The 17,426-nt window shown below is 35.0% G+C and overlaps 1 protein-coding gene across 1 annotated transcript; it reads left to right on the forward strand.

Annotated features, from left to right (window-relative positions):
- Positions 1–895: 895 nt before the first annotated feature.
- On the forward strand, positions 896–6,682 carry LOC141705278 (cell division control protein 2 homolog A-like). Its single transcript, XM_074508300.1, has 8 exons — positions 896–1,054; positions 1,128–1,312; positions 3,337–3,457; positions 3,940–4,113; positions 5,103–5,266; positions 5,454–5,541; positions 5,624–5,677; positions 6,441–6,682. Exons 1-8 carry the CDS (start codon positions 1,046–1,048, stop codon positions 6,528–6,530), a joined length of 885 nt encoding a protein of 294 aa, XP_074364401.1. The 5' UTR covers positions 896–1,045; the 3' UTR covers positions 6,531–6,682.
- Positions 6,683–17,426: the final 10,744 nt, after the last annotated feature.

Raw genomic sequence — 17,426 nt, forward strand, 5'->3', positions numbered from 1 at the left:
GTACATTTCTCTCTCATTTTTGGGGTTTTCATTTTCATTTTCTTATACTTTATATCTATGTACATGCTTTGCCTCATTATCATCTCTATTTGATTCTGCTGCTTGTCTCTTCCTGATGTTTATTACTGTTTATATGATTTGTTTATGTTCTGTTTTGAGTTAAGGAGAACATGAATTATCACTTACTTTTCTGAGTTTTCGATATACAAATTTAGGCTAATTATTGATTTTTTAGTTATACCTTGAATGAAATGTTATGTTTAGTATTACGTGTTAAATGTTTCAGTGTAATTTTGCAAGTAAATTATGTGATGAATGTATTGATGACTGATGAGTGTAACAGTGTGAAACATTAGTCTTTTATCGGATTTTTTTAAATTACATTGCTAGTGACTGTGTTCAGACTCTGGACTGCTTAATTACGTATATTATGTTTTTAGTTGCGTTGCAGTTCCATGGTAAATTTATACGTGCTGCCAAATTATAGATGCGCTCTTTTACTTTTGTTAGTTGAAAATTCAATTCGTAATTTGCCATGTGTTATTAGTTTTAAACTCATCCTATGTACATTTGCTATTTGTAATTGCATTAAGATTTTGTTGTTCTTCATACATATGCCGCCATTTTAAAGCTGTGTTCTCTTTTATTGTTAGTAGTCCAAAATTTAATACGTAATTCAACATATGCTATTAGTTTTCGAGTCAATCTATGATGAATTGGTGTCTGTTATTTCTTTCCAATATTCTTGTAAATGTGCGTGACTGCTTCCTAATTAAAGATGCTTTCACCTTTTCATTTATTGGTCCAAATTATATATATGTTAATACTATTCTATTTTTATCTGTTAGATTTATTACTACTATGTCAGCGCTACTACTTAGCGCTGTGGATCTTTCGGATGATTATATTATCCTTAGAAAGCATCTTTCTACAAATTCTTCTTTCACATTTTTAGCATTGGGCTAATGCACAAACATTAATCGTCATTGATTTGCATTTTCCTGATTTGTTTTTCAATGCAGAGTTATCTGTTGAGTGAGATCAAATGGACCAGGTAAATAGAATCCATCTTGTTGTACTCGTTAATATTCCCTTCCTATATTTACCGGAATTTTTAAACATTACAGTATGAAAAAGTTGAGAAGATTGGTGAAGGAACATATGGAGTAGTTTATAAGGCTCGTGACCGCGTCACAAATGAAACCATTGCTTTAAAGAAGATTCGACTAGAGCAGGAAGATGAAGGAGTGCCAAGCACTGCTATTAGAGAAATTTCTTTACTGAAGGAAATGCAGCATGCAAATATTGTCAGGTACTGAACATGTGTGTTACAGATCTCTAGATTATACATTTCTGCTTCTGTAATAATGTTTCGCATGGTGTTTTGCCACAGAGCTAATATACTTTCTGATTGTCTTGCATTGTGAATTAACAATGTGCTTTGAATTACTTTCACAAAATTAATTTGTAATTACCTACATACGAATTTGTGATGCTTGGTATTATCTTATGTTCCGAAGAAAGCTTTAAGTACAGTCATGTGAAGTAGCAAAATATGAAATGTTCTTTGAGAGTAGTGTTTAAACATGGACACGTGTTAGAGGTATCAGACGCGGGACAATATTTTAATTTTTTTTTACATCTTTTTGGCCTAAAGTGTCCGAGTGTTTATTCGCTTGTCCAATTGTCAAGTGTCCAATATGGATGCTCGAAGCAAAATAAAGAGTTGGACTAATGTCAGGACAGTGTTGTTAAAGGTGCGATTAATTGCGCGATTAATGGCGCTTCGCGCTTAGGCGCAAGGTGTGATTAAAAAATGTACGATTTAGTGCGATTCTGAGATTGTCCAAAAGGCGCTCATGAAGCGCAAAAAGGCGCTAAGAGCATCTCCAATGGTTGGCACCCTAGGATGCCGACTTTGCCACCTAATCAAAAATATTATATTTTATATTCTCTTTCTTCCATATCATTTTTAGCACCCTTCTTTTAAAAAACACTCCAATGGTTGGCACTCCAAGATGCCAACTTCAATAATTGAAAAGAAAAAATGAAAAATATAAGAATAATAGAGATATAATGCTTTATGCAACATTGGGACCACAAATGAAGTTGGTACCCTACTTTATGGGACCACGTATGAAACATGGACATGTATAAGAAGTATCGGACTCAGGGCAATTTTTTTTTTTACATATTTTTGGCTAAAGTGTCCGAGCGTTCATGCGCATGTCCGAGTGTCAAGTGTCCAACATGGGTGTTCGAAGCAAATTAAAGAGTTGGCCCAGTTGGGGTAATGTCAGGATATATATGTTTTGTAAATGTTTTTTTTATGTTTGGTGTTTCTGATTATTTAGCATGTAACTGACAGTAAACTAGTAATAGATGACAAATATAGAGAGAATTAGAGACATTATTTGAGAAATGGAAGAGGAGAGGTAGAAATTGAGGGAGATGCAGAAGAGAGGGAGGGAGACGACTCCATTTTTAAATAAAAGTATAAACCAAAGTTACAACTGATATCATTATATGTACACCGTACCATGTTTCGATTTAGTTAGTCTCACTAGTTCAGTTGTGTCTGTAGTGATTAGTTTAAGATGCTCAAATTTGTGTGATATGATGTACCAATAAGGGTATTGCATCTGGGTGACTCCTTAATAATTACAATTTGTTCCAAAATCATACTACCTTGCATTCATCGACACGAATACTATACTAATATATGGACGAACTTGAGTCCAATAAATGATTTATTTGCAATCTCCTGTTCCTCGTACCTTCTTTCCTTTTTATTGCGGTTCATTTATTACTTTTACATTTAGGTGGGTGATGTTAATGCAATGATTCTTTAAAATCTTCTGATGCACTTGGAATTCTTAGTGTTTTTATTTTCTTACATTGGATTGGATTTGTATTTTCATTGTTGAGAACCGAGAACTCGTATTAGGGTAATATTTTGTGTCTTATTACGTTTTCATCAGATTACATGTTAGCTTATAAGCATTGGACATCATGTAACTTGTCTGAGACGCTAGCATCAAGTGTTAATGTTAGGCTTGAGGGAAATTTGTTGCATAGAAAGAGTACATAATGTTTTCTTTCTCTTTTATTGGTGTTTAATTTTTGCTAAAGTGGTTCTTGATAGAATGTTCTGGAAATATTAATACACTTAACCCTTACTGAATTTGTTTTATTATGCTCTAACAGTCAAGGTCAGATTGCAACCATTTATTGTATACATTGGTCTCTAGTTGTCCAGTATTGTGTACCAGCATATGATTGCTAATGGATTTTGATTTGTATATGTACTTGAAGTTGATACTGTCTTAACGACAGGTTACAAGATGTCGTGCACAGCGAAAAACGGTTGTATCTGGTTTTTGAATATCTGGACCTGGATTTGAAGAAACATATGGATTCATGCCCAGAGTTTGCCAAGGATCCACGTCTGATAAAGGTGAGTGAGCCTTTTTTTGTGAAGGTTGTTATAATCTGTGCACAAGATTCAAATTGTGCTTTTAAGTTTACAACGATTAATTATTTTCTTGCCTAATAGAGATATTTGCCAACACTTGAAATGGCAACATACTAACAGTATTAAACAGGTTACTACTTACTAGTAGTATTTTGTACGGGCATGTATATAATACACAAAATCTCAGTCGCTAATATTTTTGTTGCTAGAAGATAATTTTATTTTGTATGTTACGTATGCATAAAAGAAGGATGTCACACCAACCCCCAGATGCAATCAATTTTTTTAACTGGCATGAGGTCAAGCTTACAGTTTTTCTGCTTTTTGTTTCTCATTGTATACTTAAAATTATAAAACTTTGACGGCTAATGTTTTTCCTCTCTTATTTGTAAGCATTCTTCTTGAATGAAATGTTTTGCTGTCATTCTTATAAATATGGTCTAATATTCCTTTTAATTGTGTAGATGTTTCTGTATCAAATACTTCGTGGTATTGCTTATTGTCATTCCCATAGAGTTCTGCATCGGGATCTCAAGCCCCAAAACTTGCTCATAGATCGACGTACCAATGCTCTAAAGCTTGCAGATTTTGGACTTGCCAGGGCATTTGGAATTCCTGTCAGAACATTTACACACGAGGTATTACTCTACTTGCTTGATGTATATTACACCAAGTTTACCAAGTATTACAAGTTCATGTATGGTTTACCAATTATTATTAGTTCATATATTGTGTGGTGTTAGTTTCTGATAATGTTCAATACACCAAGTTTACCAAGTATTATAAGTGCACATATGGTGTTAGTTTCTGCTAATGTCAGTATTTTAAGTTTGCAGTTTATTACTCCCTGATCCCAGTTATTTATGGCACATTTTCTTTTCCTTATCACAAATTATTTTGCCACATTAAAATGTTGAAGACATTAATTAATAATATTCTTATATTCCATCTGTCAAAGTAGATATTTACGATGCTCTTAATGTTACTAAATTGTTGAGTAATGATTGTGGGCGACTATGGAAAGTATCTATATAGCTAATAAATATGTCAGTCTCCATGAGCTTAATATTAAATTATGTAGTAATGTTTATTTAAAAAAAAATAATGTAATAAGTGTTCAATTTTTTTCCGGATATGTCCATTAGTGAAATTTTAAACTTTTGGTAAAAAGGAAAGCAGGTGATTTTTTTGGATTTCACTTTCGTTGAAGTTTCTTTAGTTTGACAGTATTGACTTGTTACTCCAAAGGCAGATTCAGTTCAAAATAAATTATGTATAAAAAGTGCTAAAGCTGCTCTGTATTGTTTATTCAATGTTCCGTTTGGCTCAATACTGACGACTTATCCGTTTTATGCCTTAATTTTTAGAACCCATTACAAGGTAAAAGTGATATCATCTTTGAATGTTAAAGCTCTGATTTCTTGTCCTAATTTTGCAAGTTTTTATTCTTTTTGGCTACCATTGATCTTGGGGCTTTGATGGTAAATAATTTTAATGATACATTTTTTAGAATTTGTGAACCATGGTGAATATTTTCACATCATATATTACTGTCATTTTAATTTTATATTTTTGGATAAGTTGTTAGTGTTATTCTGTTACAAAATTTTTGATGCTTTTTTTCTAGGTTGTGACACTTTGGTATAGGGCACCAGAGATCCTTCTTGGATCTCGCCACTATTCCACACCTGTTGATGTCTGGTCAGTTGGTTGTATTTTTGCTGAGATGGTGAACCAGCAGCCATTGTTTCCGGGGGAAGCTGAGATTGATCAATTATTTAGAATATTCAGGTTCTGCAGCTTTCCAGTCTTGTTTTCTTTTCCATTGCTTTTAAGCTTATACTTTTCAGCATTGTAAACATATTTAGCTACGGCCTGTAACGAAATTTGATTGGGAATTCTCCTGTATACAGCACTGTATTATCTTCATCCTTTGATTTTGAGTTGTTTTTTCCTTTTTATGATTGATTCAATGAAGAATTACGGGTACCCCGAATGAGGATACCTGGCCTGGAGTTACATCTCTCCCTGATTTTAAGTCTTCCTTTCCAAGATGGCCATCTAAGGTATTTTTTTTGTAGATATGATGTTTATTACATTGGTCCTTTACATAATTTGGAACCTTATTAATGCATCTCTAACATACAGGAGCTGGGAAATGTGATCCCAAATCTTGATTTGGCCGGTCTGAATCTCCTCAAAGTGAGTTTGAAATGTTCTATTTTTATGTGTATATAATGACTAGTTAATGATCTATAATTAGCTTTCTTTTTATCTTGCATTTCATAAAATTGGTATAGTAAACACGGTTGAGTTTTGTAAATTTCTTAAATAGATTGTGATCATACAACCTCTCTTAATATTTCCAAAATAGGAACAAGGCCTTGACCTTTTTTAATTGTAATACACAAGGCAGCAAATAAAAAAGAGCAAGGCTCGGAAGTCCGATGTCCGTTCTTAGTTCAAATCCCACAGTTAGACTCACTATCGGTTATCAATTACTACCCTCTCTCCCTCTTTCCCTTCTCCTCCCCCTCTCCCTCCGTCTATTTCTAATAATTTCACCACTTGGGCACTCCTTCATTTTCAATCACTGCCTCTTTCCTCACTTGTGTCTCGTGAACACTTATTCTCATGTAACAGATAAAAATGAAAGTCGCAGGTATATGTTCTGACATAATATCTACCTTTGGGTATATGCACCATGTTACTCTATGAACTATATGCCAGCTCCCCTGGATATTATCATCCTATCTGGTACCTGCTTAATGATCATCATGCTCCTTATTTCTTGTAATATTATTTAATACGATAATAAGTTGGCCTGTATATACAAATTCATAATAATAATGACCCCTCATCTGCAAGGCTTAGCATAGTGTATACCCCTCATCCTACAATGCATAATAATAACTTTTTTAGACATCTACGATTTTTCTTTAAGTTCTTGTGCACTGTGTTGCAGAAAATGCTTTGCTTGGATCCGAGCAGAAGAATTACAGCCAGGAGTGCACTTGAGCATGAATACTTCAAGGATATTGGGACTGTTCCTTAAGTCCTATCTTTCTGGCCGCATTTATATATTGATGTTTTTCTTGCGTTTGATTTTGCAAGAAAAGTGTGCTTGTTTTTTGAGCGTTCGATAGTTGTTTAATTTCCTTTTCCTTGGACGGGGTTCTTATTGTATCCAAGCTGGCTGTAGAACAATCATATCATCTCATCCCTGATCTCCGGGCTTAATGTTCAAAGAAACATGTATTGTCACATGTTTTTTTTGTAATTCTTTGTACTGTCACTAGGCATACATTGGATAATCTCTTATTTAATGAATTTGTTTGGTGTGCATTGTATTATTTCACGGGTTTACATTTATTATTTCTGTCATGTTTCTAAGATCTCCCAACAGTTCGTCAGGACAAAGAAATGTTTCAGCTTATAGCTTATCATTCTTATAATTGTATATATGTACGCAAGCTAAGATTGACGAATATGTTGAACTGTATTGACTGTACTTTACATTATAAGTTGGCGAAGAAACTAGTGTTGGAAGTTATTCTGTAAACATAAAATTTGTGTATTCTTCAACTATTTGGCAGGTTCTGTTTTCGTCTAAATTTTCTATTTGCTTGGATTACTTGGAACTTTTAAGGTTTTATTTGGTAGGAGTTTGCAATAAATTGCAGAGTAAAATTATTGCAGTCCTGATTACTAGAAATGATAGGAGATTACAAATTACAAACTTGCACAAGTAGAGAAATCGGTGCAACTCCAACACTATGTTATGCCAGGCTCCTTAGTCAAATTTTGAGGAAAATAAAGCAAAAACATTTCTCCAAGGAACTTCTTGCAACTCTCTATTATTTCAGGAGCCTCAAATTCTTCCTCATTGTTGAGGAGCCAATGATCCCTCCTTACTCATTATTATATTATTTCACTCATTACCATGCACTCAACTTCAAAGACTTTCATTACTTTTGTATTAGTTAATTATTAAAAGATAAATAGAGAGTGAATTTAAGGAGAATTGTTGGAGATAAAATTAGATTTTCCCTCCTATAAACTTAAGAGGCAATTTAATTATATTATTTCCAGAAAAAATGCGAGGAAACTATACCCAGTCATAAAAGAAGAAGGGTATATCCATTCTACTAAAGTTCTCACTATACGACATCTTTTCACTATACATCTGCTCATTAATTTGCAACATATAGTTCTCACGTTTTTGGTTTAAAACTTTGCAACTAGAGGTGTTTTTTTGTGAAGTTACATCGTTTGATTTTCGTAACCAGGGGACAATGTGTAATATAATACCTTTATTTTGGTAACACAATTTTACATAAAAAAATATACGAAGTGTGAGTTTCTTTAATGATGGTTTGATATCAAAAATACGGGATGATAATGCCACAATACCCCAATAGCACACTTCTAACCGACCAGCCCAATGAAAGGTCCAGTATAATGTTTGGGTTAGAAGAGGCGAAGGTGCGAAACCTGTAACAATCTGTGTATCTATATGTGTGTGGAGCTGTGATGGAGAAGGAGAAGAAGTGGTGAGATTATGTTGTATTGAATTGAATGAAAAAGAGTACAGAGAATGTATATAAATACAAGTCAAATACTTGCGGGAAAAAAATTATTCCCCAACTAACTTTCTATATAATATTTACAATATAGAAAATGAATAAGTCCAGCTGTGCTGTGATGACGTGTGTCAGGTAATATGTCACTAGGGTGTATACGGATGGGGTTGGGTGGGTTAAGGGAATTTAGCAATCTAACCCAATTAATTTGGGTTTTCAAAATTTCAATCCATACTGAACCTTTTAAATTTGTAACCCAAACCAATTTGTAATACTTCAGTTTGGATCGGTTTGGTAAATATTCAAAACTAATATAAATTTATAGAATAAAGCAGAAAGTCTCAAAATCTAAAATACTTAAAAATAGTTTAATAAAATATTACAATCATCCATGTCATATATGGCTTAAACATCTAAAAGAGAGTGATAATACTTATTCTTTAAATATTGAACTTGATAAATGAAAACAGTGGCATATTCTTTAAAAATTGGGGACTGATGTTATAAGCTATAGTTAGATGAGCCTTTGATGCCTATCTATTACGCCTAAACATATTCACAGTTATAAAATTAACACATTAACGTGTAAGTATATTTTTATTCGGGTTGGGTTGGATCAGTTTAAATATATCGAAACCCATATCCAACCCAATTAAATCGGGTTGACATTTTCTCAACCCAAATATGTATCGGGTTGAAAAAAATCGATTCGGATCGGCCGAAATAAGGCCGATTCAGATCGATTTGGTCGGTTTGATCGGGTTGTCTACACCCCTATCCTAACACCCCCAAGTTGGAGGGGGAAGAATTCATACCCAACTTGCAGATATTGTCATGGTGATGAAGACCCGTGCGAGGTTTTGTCAAAACATCGTCAAGCTGAGAATGAGTGGATAGATAGGATATGGAAATGAGGCCTGGAAGCAATTTAATGCGAACAAGATGACAATCTAAATCGATATGCTTTGTTCGTTCGTGGAAAACCGGGTTTTTGGCAATATAAATTGCAGCTTGATTCTCACATTTAACAGGAACAGGGAGAACATATGAAACCTCAAGCTCGTGAAGAAGTCTTATAAGCCAAGCTAATTCAGTTGTAACTCGGCGAATGGAACGATATTCAGCCTCGATTGAGTACAGAGATACTGTGTAATATTTCTTGGATTTCCAAGAAATTAAAGTACCATCAAGAATAACGGCATAACCACTGACTAATCGTCTCGTATTAGAACAAAAGGCCCAATCGAAACAGGTAGAACATCTGAAACCTCAAGCTCGTGAAAAATCTAGTAGCCAAGCTAGTTCAGCTGTAACTCGGCGAATGGAACGATATTCATCCTCGGCTGAGGACAAAGAGACTGTGTGATATTTCTTGGATTTCCAAGAAATTAAAGTACCACAAAAAATAACGGCATAACCACTGACCGATCGTCTCGTATAGGAACAAGAGGCCAAATCAGCATCACAGTAAGCCTCAAGAGCAAATGAAGGTGAAGAATTAAAGAAAAGACCTTGAGAAGGATTAGTTTTGAGATGACGCAGAACATGGACAAGGTCATGACGAGTATTTGTCAAGAAGTTTAATTTTCCCACAAGTCGTCTATAAGTAGAGGGATCAGAATAAGGATCACATATATATCAGGGGAGAGTTTGACAGTGAGATCTAGTGGACAAATAATAGAAGATAACTGTTGACAACCAAACTCAAAAAGTAAATATGTAGCAAACTTCTTTTGAGTAAGAACAACTCCATTAGGAACAGGTTGAAATTCTAAGCCCAAAAAATAGTGTGGCGTGCCAAGATCCTTTATCTTAAATGTGGAATCGAGAAAATGTTTGATGTGAGAGATCTCAGGATCATCATTGCCAACAATAAGAATCATCACATATATAGCAAGATAAATGATAAAAGAACCAGACTTTTTATAAAGAAGAGAATAATCATTCTTGGAAGCTGTGTAGCCCAAAGAAAGAAGAGCAGTAGTTGATTTTTCAAACCAATTTCTTGAGGCATGTCGAAGACCATATAGAGACTTCAAAAGTTTACAAACAAGGTTTGTATCAGAAACTTCAAGACCAGAAGGAAGCTTAATGTAAACATCCTCATGAACATCTCCATGGGGGAATGCATTATTTACATCAAGCTGAGACATCTTCCAACCTTTCTTAACAACAACTGTTATAAGACTTCTGATTGTGGTCATCTTGACTACGGGAGAAAAGGTTTCTGTAAAATCAATCCCAGCCTTCTGAGTGAACCCTTTAACAACCAACTGAGCTTTATAACACTATGTACTACCATCAGAGTGATGCTTAACCTTGAAAACCCATTTATAGTTAATAGCCTTCTTACCATGTGGAAGAGGTACCAAGGACTAGGTGTTATTGGCCTCTAGTGCTAAAAATTCATTGGCAATATAGCTTCTTGCCATTCAAGATATAAAGAAGCTTCTGCATAAGTAGCAGGTTCATCAGGAGGCAAAGAGGGATTAATATGAACAGTATAGCAAACAGATTGTATTGGGGAATGTGTATTGGGAGTAACACACAAGGAGGTGATAGTATGATCACAAATGGTATCATTGCAGGTGGAAGTGTAAGGATGAAAGTCATTCAAATACACAGGAAGTTTAGATTGTCTAGTGGAATGTCTGATTTCTGGGGGAGGAGGAATATTTGTAGAACTGGTGGAAGGTGAGATGTGTGGTTCATGAGTAGAATGTGATGGTGAAGTGGACAAAGATGGTCCAACAGATTGTGCATATGAGTTATCAGTATGAAAATATGGAACATAATTTGTGTCAATTGATGAATTAGTGTGTGTAGAAATGTCATGATTATGAGGAATAAAATATGGGAGAGATTATGGAAGAAATAATGAAGAGAGTGGTTTTACAAAAGGGAAAATGGACTCATGGAAATGAATATCCTGGAAAACTGAATTTTAATATATTGAGGGTAAGTACTTTGAAAGCTTTCTTCCCATAAGGGTAACCAAGAAAAACACAAGCTTCAGCCCTTGGTGAAAATTTATCTCTAAATGGTTTAGGAATGGAAATGTAACAAAGGCAGCCAAATGGTTCAAGAGAAGTGTAAGTTGGATTTTGTTAAACAACAATTCATAAGAAGATTTTCCTTGTAAAAGTTTAGAAGGATATCTATTAATAAGGTAAGTGTCTGTTAGGGTGAAAACACGTGCTAAAATTACACGCAAGTATACGCGTTCGCAAGTAGTATAAGATATAAATCAGATTCGTACCCATAGAGACTCTTATTAGTTAACTTAATATTATGCACCTATACAACAATGGTATGGCTATCACTCAATGCTAAGACAATAACAAGTTGAGATGTTTATAACTAAGATTAAACTAACATGCAATTAACTAAGAATAAAAGTGATTAAATTAACTATATGAGACAAACATGAGATTCTCACTTTATTAAATACTTCATTTAAAGTCATTGTTCTTAACCTTAGCATGCAATGGTGATGACAATTAATCAGATAACACGGAACTAATAAACGCCAACTTTCGTTGCACGAATACCCTACTACTAGACATCCACAAAAGAGATAGAAGCTAAGTAGACACCAATTATGCTTAGACGCTATATGTCTATAGAATTTGAAAACATAATGGTTTAATGTGCAAGTTATCTATCGTGATTATATAGGGCAAGTAAGATGGTTAAAATTACCTACAGATCATGCATAACAATTATACATGAACCTATGCTAGCATGGCAAGTTCTAAACCTCTATATTCACTTTCGCTTCAATAGAGATTAACACGCTATCTTATATGTTAGCTCCACACATAAGACGAATAAGCACAACCAATACTAGGATATCAATCAATCACCACACACCAAGATATTGAAATAAATTAACTATAGAAATCCATAAGTAAATCCGTTAGAATCCCACGATAACGATTAGTTCATAACCGAACTCATCGTCACCATGGGTTCCAATAAAAGCATGGTATAAAACTAGATCTTTATAAACTGAATAATAATCAAGAGTACGTTAACAAGAGTGTAAGGTTCAAACGAATAAGAAAACAAGCATCCAACGTTATAACTTAAGCAAAGAATCACAAGTAAAAACAAGATCTTCTTCTCCTTTGTTGTATTGTTCTATTAGGTCTTCTTACTGCTCTCTCCTTCTTCTCGTTGTTATCAAAAACATCTTCAAAAGGCTTTATATATAAGCCCATTATGATTTAGAGTCTGAAAAATCATTATTATATTGTAATCAGGATTCTGCAATCCCGACACAGCGCGGCCGCCCCGCATACCAGCGCGGGCACGCTCGCTTTCTGACCAATGGGCGCTACCGCTCCCAAGACTAGCGCGGCCGCCCTGACCTTCTGACAATTCTGATTTTTCTTATTTCCTTGACTTCAATTGCTGGTTTCTTTCATGCTAACTCCCGAGCCTCCATCCTAACACCCTTTTAGCATAGAAATAATGTAAAATCTATTCCTTCTTCCAAATATACCCTGAAATGCAAAACACTACAAAACATATCAAAAACACAAATAACTTGAGTACAAATCACCAATTTGAGACTTTACGAAGCGTTCTAAGTGGATATAAATTCCACTTATCACACCCTCAAACTTGAATCGATAATTGTCCTTAAGCATAAACAGACTCAAAGAACAAAACAAAAATGCATGAATGCAACTAACATGAATGCAACTATCCCCTTAGGATAACTTAACCAACCAATGAGCAACATCTCAAAGAATGCAATTATTGGCACAAAGTTGAATCAAATCCCACAAATCGACTTACAAGCCAAAAACGTGCGTGTGTGCAATTGCTTAACAGATATACCCTCGAAACTAGATCAATAATCATAACTCACCTCTCGTCAAGACAGTAACAAGGTTATAAACTGAATAAATGATCAACACAAAATGACAAACAATACTTCAATTTTATCAGAGTTATACAAGGATTCATACTTTTATTGATAACACAAAAAACACAAACATAATTATTTGATCGTGCAATGATCGAGGTCCACAAAAGAGTTATGCAATAATATCCATGTAGCGAGCGTTAGGTTAGCGGATCCCAGACTGTTAGGTCCCAATGTGTTTGTAGAAGGGGGGGGGGGATTGAATACAAACTATACCGAATAATCGAATTTAGTGCGGAATAAAAAATTGAAACAAAATTCAAGTTAAATAAAAATATTATTAAACTTGAAAGGTGTTACAACAACTGTATCGATTACAAGGATTAATCTCAAATTAATTATCACAAATCTAGAATAAATTCGACATGAACTTTTTCTATTTTGCAATAAAAAGATTCAAATGCTAAACGCAATTTGAGATTAAGTTCTAGGGATTTTGATCCGCTAGATAGTTACACAAGAACAAGATAAAGATTTCTAGTGGTTTGGATTTAACTTTACAAACTAGAAATTATGATCTTGAAGTTTGCAGATGAAGGATGAAATATTGTCTTCTTTTTCTTTTCTGATGTGTTCTTGTTTTTGACTTGTGTTCTATGTGTTGATAGTCTTCTGCTTCTTCTTTTCTTTTTAAATCAATCAACAGACTCTCATTGAACTGGCAAGACAATCCTGAGCTCAGCAAGACAATCAGTAGGACTATTGATTGTACTAGCAAGACAATCTGATTGAACTACAATGACTTTCGGTATGACAATCAGTTGAACTAGCAAGACAATCTCCTTCCCAGTAGAACTTTCGGTATGACTATTGAAATGACTTGGCATGACAATCGGTATGACAATCCAGATTGTCATGCTAGTTCATTTTCAATTGTCTTGCTGATTTAAGACTGTTTTTAATCCAATTAAACTTCTGAAAATTCTTAATATTAATTCTGAATTAATTAATCAATTAATTCAATTAATCAATAAATTAATCTTTGCAGATATAATTTATTTTCTTAATTAAATTATATGACTTAATTAATTAATAGAGAATTAATACTAACTTGAGCAGCAACCATTCTTCTGAAAATCTTCTGAAAATCACTGAGAATTATGAATCAATTCCACCACTTCAATGTTGACACTCGATGTACTGTCTGGTTCATGAGTGACTAACTTCCGTGACGTTTCTTCATGTCTTGACTTTGATAATTGATTTTCTTCAGATTAAATCCTTGTAATTCTTTGATACCCTGACGAGATCTCTGTCACTTGATTAAATCCACAACTTGATTTATATCACTGAGGCTTGATCAATTTCTTGAACTTCTTCCAGTGAATTAACCTCAAGTCTGTAGATGAACCTTGTTTCTGAATCCTTTGACAGATGTTACTTTGAGATCTCTTTGACGGTAGATCCACTATTTACTTATTACATTCTTATTTGAGTTGAGTTAAATCCTCGAATATACAAATAGGCTATGACATATGCCTTACAATCTCCCCCTATTTGTTTGTTAGACAATAACAACAAATACCTAGAGGATAACTCAACTAACAAATAAGAAAAAGATATAAACAGAAATGCAAAGTAAATAGCAGAAAAGTTCTGGATACATTTAACATTTTCCAGATTCCAAATAGATGTTCCTCTAGACTGAACATATCTTCAAGTAGTTTCATCTTCTTTTGTACAACCACATTTCCTGTTGAGAAGCATATCTCTCTTGCTTCTCCCCCTATGAGAATCAACTGATTAAAGAAGATCACCTTCGTTTACCACATCTCCCGTACAATAGGATCCGCAGATAAAAACCAATGGTACTCCCCTTTTGAAAAGCTTCTTCCCTTACTAGAAAATCACCTTGTGTTTACCACCTCTCCCGTACAATAGGATCCGTAGTTACAAACAACAATGGTGTGGTGTAGTGTACATGTAGGATCTTTTTCTTCCTCCCTGCTATTTCTCCCCCTTAGTTGAGGAATCCTCCAAACTATTACTTAAGCTTTTATCTCCCCCTTAGAGAAGGAATGTATGCCGTGTCTGAAGGAGTTCTCATATTTCACTTGGTTGGAAAAGAAATAACAAGTAGTTTCTCTTTCTTCCTCACTGTGATGTGTGATTCTGTTTAGTGTACCTCACATGTGTTTCACTCTTCTCTCCACTCGTGTTTACACTCATTCTCACAAGTGTATCACTCCTCTCATAGCTCCAATTAGCTGTACCTGCAAGGAAAATCACCTTAGCCATCCTTAAGGAGGTCACAGGTGGTGCAATGGGAGTTCGCAAATCCCCATCCTTGTTAAACTCGTCAGATGAATCTGAGTCATAATCTACAAGTTGCTAGTTTCCCTTTTAGGGTTCCAGATTTGAATTCTGGGAAGGTAAACAATGATCCAACGAATTTAGCATAAAGATCAAAGTTCCCTTCTAATGTCTGTGAAGACATTTCCTTGTGACTCATCAGGTAATATCTGAATCATTGTCAACAAGTTGCCGATCTGCACCTATGTCAGATCCACTATCCGCAGATGCATCCAGGGGATTTAAGCCTGGGGAGGTAGACACTGACCACTGACATATGGCTTTTGGATCAGTATCCTCTCCTAACACCTGTAAAGGCAATTGGTCCATTAACGAACCTTGAACAATCGAATCTGACCTTAAAATGGTCGAAACTCTTGTTTCCGTCAACTCATCCTTTGTGTGTGTAACCTTCCTTGTGCATCAAGAATTGTTTATGTTTGAAGTGGTGACACTACATCGGATACCCTGGCCGACAGGCAAATTTCAATAGACGCACCCTGTTGAGAGAATGAATCTAGTAACTGTTTTTGCCTTTTCAGCCATTACATCTTTTTGAGAAGATGTATGGGGGCTAGCAGTTGTCTCGGTTTAAATACTACTCATCTATGTAGGAGACAGAGCTACTGGGTTGACTACAGAACCTTCCTTATGTGGTGCACTAAGGCACTATCTTCCTCACGCTCATTCATACTACATTTAGTGGTAAGAGACTGTCGGTTGGTTCTGTTTCTGTGTTTGTCTTTACAGTCTGGGATAGATGTTGTGGGTTTTCAACCTCATGACTGTCAATGAAAGAAAGTCATTGGAGACTGAACCTGTATCACAGAACATATGGCAATAGAGAGATAAAATGTACTTAAGATCTATAATGAATGAAAATTATACATTTAATCTTTTGAGAGAATGATGTACAATAGTGATTTCAAAGGATTTTACATGAAATAAGAAATCACTAATGTAGAAAGAAGTTTGATTCAATGATAACATTACCAGCTTACAAACAGCCATATCCCTCAGATAAACCTTTGCTGTTATCTCCAAAGGTAACCAGGGGCCAGCTTTCTCAACCACATTTGATAGCAGGGCTCTATCTCCGGTCATATGTCTTGATGATCCACTGTCAAGAATCCACACTACCGGTTCCACCTGTTTAATGCCCTGCACTACAAATGGATTAGACCTTCTTCGGAACCCAAACTTGGTTGGGCCCGGCATACTTGTAGAATTGTCCTTTGTCAGGCAAAACAACATTTTAACTTTAATGGTCTCAACTTTCTCAATGACTGAACATTTGACCTTGTAAACAGCCTTAACAAATTTCTGTTTAGGCTTAGGCACAAATGTCTCCTTTCTAGCCTTAGAAGGACTAGCAGTCTTAGACCTATCATGCTTCTTATTATTCACATGCTGACGAGGAGTAGTCTTATCACTAGAAACATGCTTACCATTAAAATAAGCATACATCAAATTAAAAGCACAAGACATACAATTAGCAACACCACATGCTTTATGAGAGTGATTAACAACAGGCAATTTATGCATGGTAGACATGGCATTTTTGTTATCCAACTCATGTGTGTCTGAGTTAGTCTCAGTTGCTTTCACAACTTTGACTGGAACTTTCGACACACTTGACTCGGAAACAACCTTCTCATTAGCATGATCTTCAGCACGTATTTCTTCTTGAATAACAGAAAGGTCGCATCAAATGGTTCAGCAATTGATGCTTTATAGAGGGGTTCATCAACACCCTTAAGCACATGTGGTACTTCCCTACCTTTAGCACAGACATGAGGAGGGGAGTTTATGCCTAATTCTCCAATAGCAGCATTGTAATCATAACCTATTCCAGATGTTTGATTAACAGCTTGCTTACTGTAGAACTCTTTAGCCTTCGAACAAGAATTGAAGTAGGCTCTAACCTTAGTCTCAAGACCGGTGATCTTGTCTTTGAGAATAGTTTCGAGTTGTCTATAACAGTTAACTCTATTCTCTAGAAAAGATACTTGTTCTTTTAACTTGTCTTGATTAATGTGCACAAGTCTTAATTCATTGACCTCTTTCTCAAGGTCTTTGATCTGTTGACTTAACAGTTCATTATCACGACGAGCACAATCTAAGTTACCTCCTAGATGAT

This window comes from Apium graveolens, unplaced genomic scaffold (genome assembly GCF_009905375.1).
Source record: "Apium graveolens cultivar Ventura unplaced genomic scaffold, ASM990537v1 ctg8730, whole genome shotgun sequence".
Lineage (NCBI taxonomy): Eukaryota > Viridiplantae > Streptophyta > Magnoliopsida > Apiales > Apiaceae > Apium > Apium graveolens.